This window comes from Felis catus, chromosome E1 (assembly GCF_018350175.1).
Source record: "Felis catus isolate Fca126 chromosome E1, F.catus_Fca126_mat1.0, whole genome shotgun sequence".
Lineage (NCBI taxonomy): Eukaryota > Metazoa > Chordata > Mammalia > Carnivora > Felidae > Felis > Felis catus.
The window spans coordinates 25845118-25861114 of NC_058381.1; the positions used below are offsets into that span (position 1 = coordinate 25845118).

General features: G+C 34.5%; 1 protein-coding gene across 1 annotated transcript in view; it reads left to right on the forward strand.

Moving 5' to 3' along the window:
- Positions 1 to 15997, forward strand: part of BCAS3 (BCAS3 microtubule associated cell migration factor) — a 617319-nt gene that overhangs the window by 296215 nt on the left and 305107 nt on the right. Inside the window, exon 19 of the mRNA XM_011289076.4 lies at positions 8576 to 8620. Within this exon, the coding sequence (XP_011287378.3) occupies positions 8576 to 8620 (45 nt within the window). The remainder of the gene's footprint in view (positions 1 to 8575; positions 8621 to 15997) is intronic.

Consider the following 15997-nt stretch of genomic DNA (forward strand, 5'->3'; position numbering starts at 1 on the left):
CACAGAATCCGAAGTAGGCTCCAGGCTCTGAGCTGTCATCACAGAGCCCAGTGTGGGGCTTGAACTCATGGAACTGTGAGATCATGACCTGAGCTGAAGTTGGGTGCTTAACTGACTGAGTCACCTAGGCGCCCCTCAAAAATTTTTTTAATGTTTGTTTATTTATTTATTTATTTTTAACCTTTATTTATTTTTGAGACAGAGAGAGACAGAGCATGAATGGGGGAAGGTCAGAGAGAGAGACACACAGAATCTGAAATAGGCTCCAGGCTCTGAGCTGTCAGCACAGAGCCTGACATGGGGCTCGAACTCACGGACTGCGAGATCACGACCTGAGCCGAAGTTGGACGCTTAACCGACTGAGCCACCCAGGCGCCCCAATGTTTATTTATTTTTGAGAGACAGAGAGAGAGGCAGAGACAGAGGGTGAGTGGGGGAGGGGCAGAGAGAGCCAGAGGCACAGAATCCTAGCTGTCAGCACAGAGCCTGTTGTGGGGCTTGAACCCACAAACCGTGAGATCATGACCTGAGCTAAAGTCAGATGCTTAACCAACTGAGCCACCCAGGCACCCGTGTTCTCTATTGTTAAGAGTCTCCTGTGGTTTGTTTCCCTCTCTGCTCCCCCACTCTCACTTCCCATATGTTCATCTGTTTGGTTTCTTAAATTCCACATATGAATGAAATCATGTTTTTTGTCTTTCTCTGATTGACTTACTTCGCTTAGCATAATACATTCTGGTTCCATCCACATCATTGCAAATGGCAAGATTTCATTCTTTTTGATGGCTGAATAATATTCTGTCATATACATATACGTATATATGTATATATGTATATATATGTATATATGTATATATATGTATATATGTGCGTGTGTGTGTCTGTGTGTGTCTGTGTGTATACAAACACATTTATATGTGTATATATACACCCACATCTTTATCCATTCATCAGTCAATGGAAATTTGGGCTCTCTCTGTAGTTTGGCTGTTTATCTCTTGTCTTTTTGATGGTGGCATGTTAACGGGTATGAGGTGGCGTCTCATTTTGCTTTTAATTTGCACTTCCCTAATCACTACTGATGTTGGGCACCTTTTCATGAACATGTTGGCTTTTTGTATTTGTTATTTGGGAAAATGTTTATTCAAGTCATTTGCCCATCTTTTAATTGGGTTGTTTTTTGCCATTGAATGCATGTGTTCTTTATATATTTAGGATATTAAGCCCTTATTAGATGGTTTGAAAATATTTTTCCCATTCTGTATTCTGTAGGTTGTCTTTTCACTTTGTTTGTGGTTTGTTTTGACATGCAGAAGCTTTTTAATTTATTTTTAATTTTGTTGCTTGTGCTTTAAGTGTCATCTTTTAAAAATTACTACTAAGATCCATGTCAAGGAGATTTTGTTTCTGTATTTTCTTCTAGGAGTTTCATGATTTCAGGTCTTACATTTAAATCTTTGATCCATTTTGAGTTAATTTTTGTGACTGGTATAGGATTTGGGTCCAGTTTCATTCTTTACATGTGAATATCCAATTATCCCAGTACCATTTATTGAAGAGACTGCATTTTTTCTTTTTTTTTCTTTTTCTTTTTCTTTTTTTTTTTAAATTTTTTTTTCAACGTTTATTTATTTTTGGGACAGAGAGAGACAGAGCATGAACGGGCGACGGGCAGAGAGAGAGGGAGACACAGAATCGGAAACAGGCTCCAGGCTCCGAGCCATCAGCCCAGAGCCCGACGCGGGGCTCGAACTCACGGACCGCGAGATCGTGACCTGGCTGAAGTCGGACGCTTAACCGACTGCGCCACCCAGGCGCCCCTGCATTTTTTCTATTGAGCATTCTTGGTCCCCTTGTCAAATATTAGTGGACCATGTATGTTTGCGATTCTTTTCCATTGGTCTATTTGTTTTTATGCCAATACCATACTGTTTTGATGACTATAGCTTTATAGTATAACTTGATGTCAGGAAGTGTGATGCCTCCTGCTTTTGTTCTCCTTTTTTAGGATTTTTTTGGCTATTTGGGGTCTTTTGTGGTTCCATATAAATTTTAGGGAAGTTTTTTTCTATTTCTATAAAAAATGCCATTGGAACCTTGATAGGGATTGCATTGAATTTGTAGATGGCTTTTGGTAGTATTGACATTTTAACGTTAATTCTCACAGTACATGACCACAGGATACCTTTTCATTTATTTGTGTCTTTTTTTATTTCATTCATCAATGTCTCATAGTTTTCAGAGTAGAGATCTTTCATCTTCTTAGTTATATTTATTCCTAAGTGTTTTATTGTTTTTGTTGCTATTGTAAATGGGATTGAAACCCTTGTTTGTTTTTCAGAAAATTTTTTATTAGTATATAGAGACACTACTGATTTTTATATGTTAATTTTGTATCTATATAGATCTAACAGTTCTTTGGTTAAGTCTTTAGGGTTTTCTATAAATAAAATTATGTCATCTGCAAATAGAGACAGTTTTCTTTCTTTCTTTCTTTCTTTCTTTCTTTCTTTCTTTCTTTCTTTCTTTCTCTCTCTCTCTCTCTCTTTCTCTCTCCCTTTCTCTCTTTCTTTCTTTCTTTCTTTCTTTCTTTCTTTCTTTCTTTCTTTCTTTCTTTCTTTCTTTCTTTCTTTCTTTCTTTCTTTCTTTCTTTCTTTCTTTCTTCGATTCTGCTTTCTTGCCTGATTGCTTTAGCTAGGATTTCCTGTACTATATTGAAAAAGAGTGGTGAGAGTGGGTGCCATTGTCTTGTTCCTGATCTTAGAGGAAAAGCTTTCCATCTTTCACCATTGGGTATGATGTTAGCTGTGCTTGTTTTATATGGCCTTTATGTTGAGATATATTCCTTCTTTGCCTGATTTGTTAAGAGTTTTTATTATGGATGCATTTTAAATTTTGTCAAATGCTTTTTCTGTGTCTGCTAGATGATCATATGATTTTTTTTCATTCTACTAATGTGATGTATCACATTGATTGGTTTGTGTTATGTTGAATCATCCTTGCCATCCCCAGAATGAATTTCACTTGATCATGGTGAATGATCCTTATAGTGTGCTGCTGAATTTGGTTTGCTGATGTTTTATTGAGAATTTTTCCATTTATGTTCATTTTGAATATTGGCCTATAGTTTTTTTTGTTTGTTTTTTGTTTTTTGTTTTCCTAGTGGTGTCTTTTTCTGGTTTTGGTATCAGGATTATGCTAGCTTTGCAAAATGAGTTTGGGAGTGTTCCATCCACTTTGATTTTTTGGAAGAGTTTAAGAGTTGGTGTTTTTTCCTGCTTTCTCCTCTAGGGTTTTGATGGTTTCCTGTCTCACATTCAGGTCCTTTATCCATTTTGAGTTTATTTTTGTGAATGGTGTAAGAAAGTGATCTAGTTTCATTCTTCTACAAGTTGTTGTCCAGCTCTCCTAGCACCATTTGTTAAAGAGACTGTCTTTTTTCCATTGGATATTCTTTCCTGCTTTGTCAAAGATTAGTTGGCCATACTTTGGTGGGTCTAATTCTGGAGTTTCTATTCTATTCCATTGGTCTATGTGTCTGTTTTTGTGCCAATACCATGCTGTCTTGGTGATTACAGCTTTGTAGTAGAGGCTAAAGTCTGGGATTGTGATGCCTCCCACTTTGGTCTTCTTCTTCAAAATTACTTTGGCTATTCGGGGTCTTTTGTGGTCCCATACAAATTTTAGGATTGCTTGTTCTAGCTTCGAGAAGAATGCTGGTGCAATTTTGATTGGGATTGCATCGAATGTGTAGATAGCTTTGGGTAGTATGGACATTTTAACAATATTTATTCTTCCAATCCATGAGCATGGCATGTTTTTCCATTTCTTTATATCTTCTTCAATTTCCTTCATAAGCTTTCTATAGTTTTCAGCATACAGATCTTTTACATCTTTGGTTAGGTTTATTCCTAGGTATTTTACGCTTCTTGGTGCAATTGTGAATGGGATCAGTTTCTTTATGTGTCTTTCTGTTGCTTCATTGTAAGTGTATAAGAATGCAACTGATTTCTGTACATTGATTTTTTTATCCTGCGACTTGGCTGAATTCATGTATCAGTTCTAGCAGACTTTTGGTGGGGTCTGTCGGGTTTTTCATGTATAATATCATGTCATCTGCAAAAAGTGAAAGCATGACTTCATCTTTGCCAATTTGGATGCCTTCGATTTCCTTTTGTTGTCTGATTGCTGATGTTAGAACTTCCACACAATGGAATACTACGTGGCAATGAGAAAGAATGAAATATGGCCTTTTGTAACAATGTGGATGGAACTGGAGAGTGTTATGCTAAGTGAAATAAGTCATACAGAGAAAGACAGATACCATATGTTTTCACTCTTATGTGGATCCTGAGAAACTTAACACAAGACCATGGGGGAGGGGAAGGAAAAAAAAAAGTTAGAGAGGGAGGGAGCCAAAACTTAAGAGACTCTTAAAAAATGAGAACAAACTGAAGGTTGATGGGGGGTGGGAGGGAGGGGAGAGCAGGTGATGGGTATTGAGGAGGGCACCTGTTGGGATGAGCACTGGGTGTTGTATGGAAACCAATTTGACAACAAATTTCATATTTAAAAAAAAGAGTTGGTGTTAATTCTTTAAAAGTTTTGGTAAAATTTACCAGTGAAGCCATCTAGTCCTATGCTTTTCTTTATTAGGAGATTGTTGATTACTGATTCAATATCCTTACTAATAATTGTTCTGTTTAGATTTTCTATTTCTTATTTAGTCTTGGTAAGTTGTATATTTCTAAGGTTTTTTTTCCTTTTCTTTTAGATTGTCCAGTTTGTTGGCATATAGTTGTCCATAATATGGGCTCATTCTGATGTCTGTTATACAATAGTGTCTGAATTTTCATAAGACCTGAGCAATTGAGAAATAGGACTTTCAGAGTATATTTATAGAATTTTTCTCTTAGACTCCAGTTAATTCTTTAAAGATGATTGAACCATTTATACCTTTCAGCGCTAAAGTTGGGTTATGGAACACTTCAGCACATTCAAAATAAAATCTAGTTTTACTTTTTCCTTGCATTTAAAAAAATGTTGGTGTGCCTGGGTGGCTCAGTCAGTTAAATATCTGACTTCGGCTCAGGTCATAATCTCATGGCTGGTGGGTTTGAGCCCCATGTCAGGCTCTGTGCTGACAGCTCAGAGCCTGGAGCTTGCTTTGGATTCTGTGTGTCTCCCTCTGTCTTACCCCTTTCCTACTCACACACTGTCTCTGTCATTCTCTTAAAATAAATTAACATAAAAAAACCTTCATGTTTGCCTTGCTTTCAGCTAGTAACACCAAAGCTTTTGTTTTATTATGTGACATTCAGCCAAATGAATCAGTGTTTAAAAGCTTATATAGCATTTATTATGATATAAAACACAATTCCTTCTTGGTTTCTGAGAATCTCTGGAAGAAACCCGTTGAGAACCAATGGTCAAGTCCCTTCACGTTGCACTATAAATAAGTATATAAAAAATATTTCTGGATTTTTCATCTCTTGGCCAGTCCTGATGTTTTTGAATCAGAATTCAGCTTAAAAAGGACATAACTGTGACAAAGTGAATAGATTTTCTATGGCAGGATTGTTAAACCTGTTGAAACTTAATAGTGTTGAGAAAACACAGAAATTTTTAATATCTGAACATCATAATTTGAGTTGCATATGTTAATATAAACCATTTTATTCAACATACACTCCCACTCACTACTCTCTTCTTCCTCCTAACTATCCTCATATAAAACTACAAATGTGGGATTTTGAAAGGGGAGGGGAAGTCATAGGCAAAGACAGCTGGATCATGGACTTGTCCTTTGTGACTTTATATTTTCATTCTTTTGCTACTGAGGAAAGATGAAGCAGACACATTTCAAAAGAACAGCTGACACTACCCATACAAAGTCAGTAATTACGTCAGTCACTCTAATTCTTTGGAGTTTGTGGCTCTTCTTTTACATGTATGTGGCAGAAGTCCAGTTTGTAGGAGTGGGTAAGAAGTGGGTAAGTGTAAATGGGGAACATGCCAAGTGTATATGAGAGCGGGTCCTCATTCAGTTTCTCTAGCCCTCTATTTTCTCCTTGAGCTGTGTTAGCCAATGGATCCTTATTTGGTTGAAGGAGGGTTGCTTTTAACTCACACAATTGGGTTATGTTTTGAACAGTGAGAACCGTATTGTCTTTAAATTTGACATTGCTGCTGCTTTGTACCGGCCTGTTTACTACAGTGTCTGGAGAGTTAACAGTCATTTTAGGATTGTGGGGAAAGAAATGGTTGTTGAAATCTTTTGTTAATAACATACACTGCTATTGCCTAGAAAGGAAAATTTAGGAGATTTTTTTTAAGCTTGTGTTTAATTTGTTTGGCAAATTCATGTTTCCTTTTTATATATATGGAAACTTTAACCTAGGAAAGGGTATTTGCTGGCTCTACAGGTGGGGAGCATCAACTGGTCTTTTGAAGTGTAGAAACTTTAAAGTTTTGTTTCAATTTTGTTGGGTTGTTTTTTGGTATCAGTAGAGAAGCCTTTTAAGTCATGAAGGAGTAGGATGAAACTTTCAAATGTTTTACAGTGACTTAGCTGTAGTCTGATATTTAGAATAAGATGGGACACTGTCCAGTGTTGATATAATTAATATATACACTGAAGAGCGACTCATGTCTAGATGTTCCCAATGGTCAGCGCATGTGTCAGAATCATTTGAACTGTTTGTTATTTCACATGCCTTGCCTAATGAAACTCAAAGGAAGTTGGGTACTGTATGCTAACAATAACCTTTTCATTTTGGAAGTATTTGTGGGCATATAGAAACATATCGAAGCTTCCATTTTCTGATAATTTCTGCAGGGCGTTATTGTGTTACTGAGATTGGAGTCTTCAAGTGGTCTGAGTTATTTAAATGGGTGTTTGGTTTGTCGGAGTGCAGGGTGAGCTCCAGTAACATTTTGTTTCTGATACAATTTGTGAATCATGCAATCAGATAAGGGGATTGTGACTATTTTTCATTAATGATATAGAATAAAATAAAATGTAACTTTGCTACTACTGGTTCTGCAAGCAAGCAGCTTTGGTATGACCTGGGAGCTTGTTAGAAATATAGAATCTAGGGCCTCACCCAGACCTACCCTGTCAGAATGTGCATTAATCTTCCTTGTAACTAAATCCCAACATTAATGTTTATAAAACATTGAAATATAAAATAGTAAATTTGATTACAGACAAAAAATACATTCATTCAATTATTGTTTCAATTTATGTGTATTCATGTACACATCAGCCTGCACCTTAAAATGTATTTTATGGGTCTCAGTTAAAAAAGTTTGAAAATCCAACGTTTTAATGTGGATAATGACATCATATCTTTTGGTTGTGTCTTATTAACTATGAGAGAGATTTACTTTGCAATGACACCATTTCTAAAGTTTCTTTTCTTTCTCTTTGATATCCCAGTTCTTCCAACTCACTTTTCTCTGATTAGTATCTCTAATCAGAGATACTTACCTTTCTGTTCTTCTCTTTGTTTCTTCTGTGCATCAGTCCTGAGAATTGTACTCATTGTTGTGAAAACATTTTACCCAAGTTTCTTTTTGTGAAACTCAATTCACAGGTAGATTATTGCTAATCATTTGGCAGAAATTTTTATTTTTATAATGTTCTTAACACTGAAGTTGGAGAAGAATATCCAGGTTTTGCCAGTGTGCTTTCTTTCTCAATTTATGTCTTACTTCCAAATGTCAGATACTACAGCAACACTTTTTTTGGATATAGTTAAATCAGCCAATCTTCTTTGTATGCAAATATGTGTAGCATGTCTGAAATGGCTGTGAACAGAATATTAATGAGTATGTGTAACAATGAAATTGGACTTTGTATCCCCAGTTGTATTTAAAAGAAACAATTGTGGCTTTACAGTATTCAAACCTAACCCAATGCAGGCTGGGTAGAAGAAGCCAATCTCTATCACTATTAAGAGAAATGCTAATTTCTGGGAATGTGACCCTACATGGAAATAAATCATACTACTTATATTTAGTGTTTGTTCCTTTGGCCAGCAATGCACAGTTCAATTTACTTTAAATAAGTAGCCTAGAAAATACATACTTTCTTTCTGTGGCTCTGAGAATGCAATCAGTGAAGAGCAAATAATGCTTATCAATTTTTTATTGAGTTCTCTTTAGCTGATTTTAAACATTTTGTGTCATACAACCACACATCTGTTGCTCCTGATTCCACTCTTCTCTCTATCTGATTATTCCACTTAACTTGTACTTTGTTTGAAGGGCCTCAGAAGTGAAATTTATTTTATTTTACCTTAGGAACCCTACAGGGGTACTCCAGAAAAGGGGGAGAAATAGACCATTTTGAAATCACCAATCCTATGAAAATGAAGGGACTTGTTATTTCACGTCATTCTGTTTATTGGTTGTATCAGACTCATTAGTATCTACAGCAGAATTGCAAGTGATTACTAATTTTTTCAGTTATTTTATCCATACTCGATAACAGTATGATATACATGTATTTGTTAATGTGAAATGAGTTTTCCTCTAATTTTTTGTGCGTTTTCCCCCCTTTTCCATGAAGGCCTTATCTGTTTGGAGCGGGGTGTTTTTCCATAAAAGCTCCATGGTGAGTCCCAGTTCAGTCCCGCATGCCTAATTCATTTGCTGTACTCTCAAAAAGTAACTCTGTTTCGTACTTTTGTCTTCAGTTGCATGGCCTGATCACAGATAGATGCACATTACTGAACAATTTATCGATGGGACATGAATGTTGATATTTAAGCTTTAAAAAAGCAGGGTTTTTTTTTTTTTTTTTTGGTTTCACTTAATTTCTTGAAGAGTCAAATAAAACAATCACAGACTAATATTTAAAAATAAGAAATTAGGATTTTCTCATAATGCTAGTGTATGTTATAAGACAAGGCTAACAACAGAGTTTAAAGCTTTGAGTAGTATAGTGATAAAAACGCCTTATGTATCGTGCTGAACATTTGAAGATAGGATTTATTTGAAATATAAAGATATTTAAGGTATACTAAAAATAGCCTATAAATTTTTACTGCATTTTATTTGGTACCAAAGGAATAGGGTCAGTTCTGTTTTGAAGAGTTTAAGTATTTAAGGGCCTACATGATGAAGAAATTTGTGATTCACATAAAAACCCCTAAATAATTTATTATTTTGACTATAACTTATTTATTTACTAAATTCGCATATAATAATGCCTAAAATATAACTTTGTCAGTCTTAGACACGAGAGTCATAGAAAAGAAACAGAGCATATGTAATACTTTCATGTAAAGATGTGAAGTAGAATGAATTTAGAGCCTGGTATATTTAATATTCTGGTTAAAAGTTAGGCCTCCAGAATCAGACTGTCTAGGTCCTAATCCCCAGTTCACTCACTTACTACCTATATGATCGTGCGTAATTTTCTAAAATCTTCCTGTTTTCTCGGTTTCCTTATCTTTTAAGTGGCACATAGTAAGAGATCAGTAAATGTTAGCTGCTTCTACTACTATGTTGTTAAAGGGAAAAATACCATTTTTGAAAAGAAGCTTCTTTGAATTAGATCATACTTTTTTTTTTTTTTTTTTTTTTTTGCTTTTAAGAGTTAAGTGAGCCAGAAGGACTGGGGCAATATAAGGTATATCAGTTTTATAAATGTAGTCAGAATACTTGAGAGAGTTTTGCACATGTGTGTGTAGTTCTTATAACTGTTCCTGGGAATTGTTCATACTGTCCCATTATCCTAGGGAAAAGCCTGCCAATGATTTTTCTCCTGAATAAAAAGAAACTGCCGTAGTTCTTTCAGGTACACTCTAATGTAATGCAAACTAATTTCAGTGTTCATTTGCCACAGGAACATCTGAAAATTTTATTATCATATAAGAACAGGGTGACAAATCATAAAGACTTCCTCCTTGAAATGCAGCATCAAAATTAGGACACAGATTGTGAAACTATTTTAAAGAAATTCAGGGAATAAGGGCATAAAAATTCCCTGCAAGTCCATCTTCATTCTTTTTGTTAACCAGATTTCATCCCCAAACAAATAAGATACATGGATCTTACTTAGGAGCTTATAGTGAGCAGTTTTTAAATGCTAGATTCAACATATGACAGATTTCCTTTGTAGACTAAACTTAGAATTAGATTCCATCTTAGGATAAATTTCTCATTCTAAGTACAAAGAAAAGAGTTTTAGTATGTTAATAAAGACTGAAGTTTTAGCATGGAAGTAAATAAAGATGGAGTAACAAATGTTGTATGTTAAATAAGAAAACTCCATTCCTTCACCGGCTTATATGCTCCTCAAATTTAAGCAAAAGCACTTGTCAACCAGAAATGATTTGAGGTTGAAACAAGATTAAAAGAGCCAGATTAAAGAAAGGGATATATGAAATATAGTAGACTTTTAAATCATTGCCTGTCTTTTAGAAGACTGCTTTGTGGTTTGTTTGATGCCATCGTTAGCTCACAAGAAACTCGTTTTTAGTCACTTATACTGGCCTAAAAGATCCTCCTTTAAAATACGTTCCTTCACTAGTGGTGCATGTTTTTCCCATTAAGATCTTAATGAAACCTCAAATTAAGGCAGCAAAATGAATATAAATTTGACAACTTCTAGCTTGTTTATAAGAGCTTCTTTGTTTTAACAGTTTTTGCTGTTTTTCCGTGCTATTTAGCATTCAACCGGAGGATGTTTTTATTTACAGTTCCGAAATAAAACGTTATGCCAAACAAATATTTTTATAGTACTTCCAGTTGCAGGTTAACATTTGTGTTTTGGAAGAATATGAAATTTTTATAGTTCCTCTTAAAATGTAATGAACACTTCATACAATTTTTTTTATTACTTTCAAGTTGCAACCTTTGTATTTAGCTAAGATTTTGCTTTTGATAGATCACAGTTTCTGCTAATTCTTCATTCTTTGATAAACTGGTTTGTTTTTATTCATGCAGTTGCAGTGAGTCAGTTTAAAATAATGTCTTTCCTTTTGATAACAAAATAAACTTGTTGGAAAGTTATATAGGTCGTCTTCGACATTTTAGCCATCTTCTACACTCTGGGGATTGTGCATCCTCCAGGATATATGAGTTCGAATGACTGTCTAAAATATTAGAAAAGAATCACACATATAATACTTCTTTAATATAGAAATTTTAAGAGAAATAGTCATTGTGAATTGTTAAAAATGGATTTTGCTTTCAGTATTACAAATAAGTAACAAGTATTTATTGAGCTTCTAATGTACATGTAGTATTATGTTTAAACTGCTGGTATTTTTGAATTGCTTATCACAAGAAAAAATATATACATAGTAGTGTGAACAAAAATAGCCCATTTGGATATATCCCATACTCATAACCTGCATTTGTATTATATAAGGTTAAGTTAAAGAAGAATTAAAACTTACATATCAAACTATATTTAAATTTTAATTAGTGCTGCCTGAGAATATTCAATTTATATATAAATACTTTATTTAAACTAATCTTGTTCTTTTGAGAATCTTTAAAATATTAGAAATTCATTTTTGAAAGGAAAGATTTACATGGAGGGGAGAATCTTATTTGTTAAGTTTACATGAATCTGTTAGAGCTTTAAGAATAACTTGTGATAGAATAATTTTAGGTATATTATTAATATCTTTATTTGAAATAAAATACTTTCAGTTTCCCTCTTAGTTCTTCTTTTAGAAAAATAAAGTTGAGAGTGAGAGAAAACTTCTAAATTCCTTTTAAAAGTTCAATCACAGTGAAGAATATAAAGAAAGATTTTTCTTCTTATCTACAAAGACACCATACCACTTGTAATTCTTACAGCAATATTGTGTCCAACATTTAAACTGGAATATCGAGTGTACCCTTATGTTCTAGAAGAGGAAAGAAACGGTGCTTCTATCTCAATTTAGCTCTTCCCATGCTTGTGTCCTTCTAACCAAGGCACAGAACGTCATTGCTGCTTTTCATGCCTTCCTCAGATACTCCATTTGTGCCCTGTTCTATGGGACATAGTAGATTTATCCAGATGGACATAATTTTTCTGTAATTTTAAAGCAGATATTATTAGTTTGCTTTTTTTTCCCTCTTTGCAGTAGGGTGTGGAGAAACAAAAAAGGCAAGAGAAATTCAATATGTTAATCTGATTGGATTACATAATACAGTAAAAGCCAATGGGTAACTTCAGTAGTCTCTATAAGTATTTTGGAAGATGTCATAGTGTTAATGTCCCTAGAACTTCTGATGGCAGTGAAAATGATTCTCACTTAACAGTTAGATGGTTAAGTCTCTCAAAAAGGAGTGACAAAAAGGTAAACTCCAGAGTTTTAAATTTAGTACCTTATTTGTTTTGGTTTTTTGTTTCTTTGTATGTTTATTTTACTTTTTATTATGTTGTTTTCTGGTATAAAATTTAGCAAATATGATATTCTATGATCATTATTGTGCCCAATATGGTGAAAGTTGAATTCACTTCATTTTTCTTTTACATACTGCACACAAATTAAGCCAAATTCTACTTTTAATTTTTGAACATGTTATTTATGATGGGCTCAGGAGAGTAAAGAGCAAGAGTTCTCAGTAGAAAGGAATCCATCATAAGCTCTATCAGAATGCTTTTTTCTGATTTAAACCATAACCAACACAATTGAATTTCTGGACACCATATACATTGAAATTTTATTTTTTATATCAAGACAATTTAATATGTTGATAAATAAATGAAGGAAGGCCTCCAAACACCCAGAGGTATTCTTTTTAAACTTGCAAATGTTTTGTAATGGGATTTATTAAGTCCCTTTCCCAGAATAAAGGGAGAGGTTGAGAGGAAGAAAGAAAAAAAAAGGTAGTAATGGAATGCTTTCCTAAAACGGTTGGGTCACCAATATAAAGTGAACATGATTTACAAGACTAATACTTTTATCTTTTGTTCCTTCCACGTATGTTTCACTTTTCAGTGTTTTATTTTTCTGCCAACAGAACGTTATTTTGCAATAGAAGTATTCTGGATCGTTTTGGAAAAGTTCATTTCTGCTTCCATCCAAAATTCCTGGTGTTGGTCTTTTTAAAACTTAGGATAAAGAGCAAAGTTAGTCAAAATTAAATTTTCTCCCTTTAGGTAGGAATACTTTATTAATAGTAACCTTTTCTTCAGATTATTTCTCCTTTTAATTTTTCTGAAAGTCTTCTAGACACATGCATATTTTTATGTTGTTTTGTTAAATACCACGGTCATTCCAAATATAGATTGATGATAGAAATGACTTGCTATGAATATATTCACCAAATATGCTCTATCCCCAGTACACAGCACTATACCATGTACAAGGTAGCAAGTTATTCTCAGGGATAAAAACTCTTTTAATCACTTATTTAACACAAACTTTTACTAATATGATTTATTAAGACCCTATCAGAAGAAAAAGAAGAAATAAGGTCTAAAACTTAAAATGATGATTTTTTACATAATTTTAAGCATACTTTTATCATAAGATACTCTCTGCAGCAGATAATGAGTTTGTGTAAGATAATACCATGTTGATGCTTTTTAGTTGTGTGCTCAGATGCTGAGTTATGTGTAATACTATGGAAGCGTAAGAAGTTTTAGCTTTTGTCATGGACTGAATAGACAATATGCTAAAAACCACACACAGAATATATTTTTGCATGGCCAAAGATTAAGTTGATATCTTACCATATTTCTACTCTTTATTACTGTGTTGTGAAGGTAACTATCTGGCCTGATAGCAACTATTTTTTAAGTCTGTTCAGTAGGCACATTTTATCTGTACCATAGCCTCTCTTAAGAAGTGTCATGCTGTTCACTTGTATTCTATCTTGTTGCTTACCACATGCTTAAAAAAAAAAATAGCATCCAGTAATTTGCAAAGAGCTTTGAATTTGTCCCTGTGAAAGCTTATTTGTACATTGTAGTATTATTGTTCCCTGATGGTGATTCTAGTAAAAACACATAGTCACATAATTGGAAACACCTTTCAACAAATTATGGAATTTTTTTTTCTCTCCTCCTCTCTCCAACCTCCCCAAACTCCTAAGGGTTAAAAATGACCAGAGGAACTAAAAGATGCTAGTTATAGCAACTTACTTGCTCAGTGATAGCAGTTCAGTGATGGAAATAAAGGCTTTGAAGGAGAATTTGGACTCTAAGGTATTCCAGCAGAGAGCATCATAACCAGAAGGGATAAGCTGATGTTGGTTACCCAGATATGGAGGAAAGGTACATGTTTGTTCTGGTGTAGGTCAGGGTGGAGGAGGGGGTGGGCTGGTGTCTTCTTTCCTGTTGGTAGATTATTGTAGTTGTGGCAAATGCAACAAGGAAGTTGTGAAACTGTTTGTAGAACCAGATTCATTTCCTCACAGAAAATTAAAAAAAAAAAACACAAAAAAACATGTCTTTATCCCCTGTCAGTGGAAGTCTGACTGTGACTGGTATTGGTATTTTAGGCACAGGTATGATTTTTATGGGTGATGATGTGAAGTGATTAAGAAATGTAAATGATGGAAAGAAGAGGCCTTTTCATATACGACAATGTGCATTACCATAGATTTGGTACAAAGGGAGAGACCAAAAAGACCAATCACAGTTACCTCTGATCCAAGCTTTTTGCTTTCCCTAGCAGGAAGATGTCAGAGCTGAAGGCTGGGGAAATAAAATATGTGGAAGCCTATTTCAAGTGTCATATGGGCCTGGAAACTGAGATAACCAAAGCACAGTCTGATGTTTTTGAAAATTAGGTTAAGGCTGTGTGCCATATAGAAGACAGTTAACATTGTTGAATACCATAATATGGGAAGGGCTTGTTGAGTACCATAATATGGGAAGGCACTGCCCTGATTGCTTTATGTACTTTTCCTAATATAGCAGTTCTTAAACCTGAACATGCACTGGAATCTCCTGGAGGGCTTGTTTAAAAAAAAAAAAAAAAAAAGATTATTAAAAAAAAAACAAAACAGCACAGATTATTAGCCCCATCCTCAGAGTTGGGGTGTGGCTTGATGAATATTTGCATACCTAAGAAGTTCTCAGGTGGTACTACTAGCCAGGGAGCATACTTAGAGAACAAATACAATAAAAAAAACGCTTAAAATAACCGTATGATGTAGGCATTACTATTTGTATTTTACATATTAGTAGTCTGAACTCTAAGAAGTTAAATACCTTAACCAAAATCACCCAGCTAATAAGTGGCAGTATTCAGGTTTCTTCCTGACTCCAAAACCCAATCTTTCTCTACCTAATTATACTTTATTAAAAGATAAAGAGATAGAGGATAGTGAACAAAAGAAGGTAGAAATAATGTTATTTGACATTGGAGACTGACTAGCAGAGTAGGAACATCAGAGCTCTGGTGTCCCAGCTGGGCTGTGATCTTGACCAATTTGCAGCAAGGCTATTTTCTGGTGTATGAATTAGAGAAAACCTTACCATTGTTTATCTGAGGTGGTCAGCAGGATTGTCAGTGAGTTTTGAGGAAGTCTTTGCCAAGTCAAAAGAGTCACAGAAGATGAAAGGTTGATATTAGAAGTTGATGGTATGAAAGCTAAATTGGAGAAAACAAAGAAGAAAGCAAGTACTTTTTTATGGTAGTTACATCAGTTACTTAATGTGTCCTCAAATATGTGAAGAACAGAACAAAAACAGACACATCATTTTCACAGACCCTTGAAGAAAAAATAAACAACAAATAGGCAGATCAGTGAATATTGCCCTAGAGCACTGGATCTTCCCATTCATTGTCTCACCGTGCATAGCATTGTGGCTGAGACCATTTGCAGGGTTTCATTCTATATCATCTCGTTATTTTCACACATGGTGTGTCCTTTCAACTGTATCATCTCGTTATTTTCACACATGGTGTGTCAATCCCACATCTTATATATCAAAATGAAATGATAAACTATTTTATTATTGTGAGATGTTTATGTTGATTCTATTGTTCTTTAAAATCTCCAGAAAAATGTTATTCATCTGAAAAGA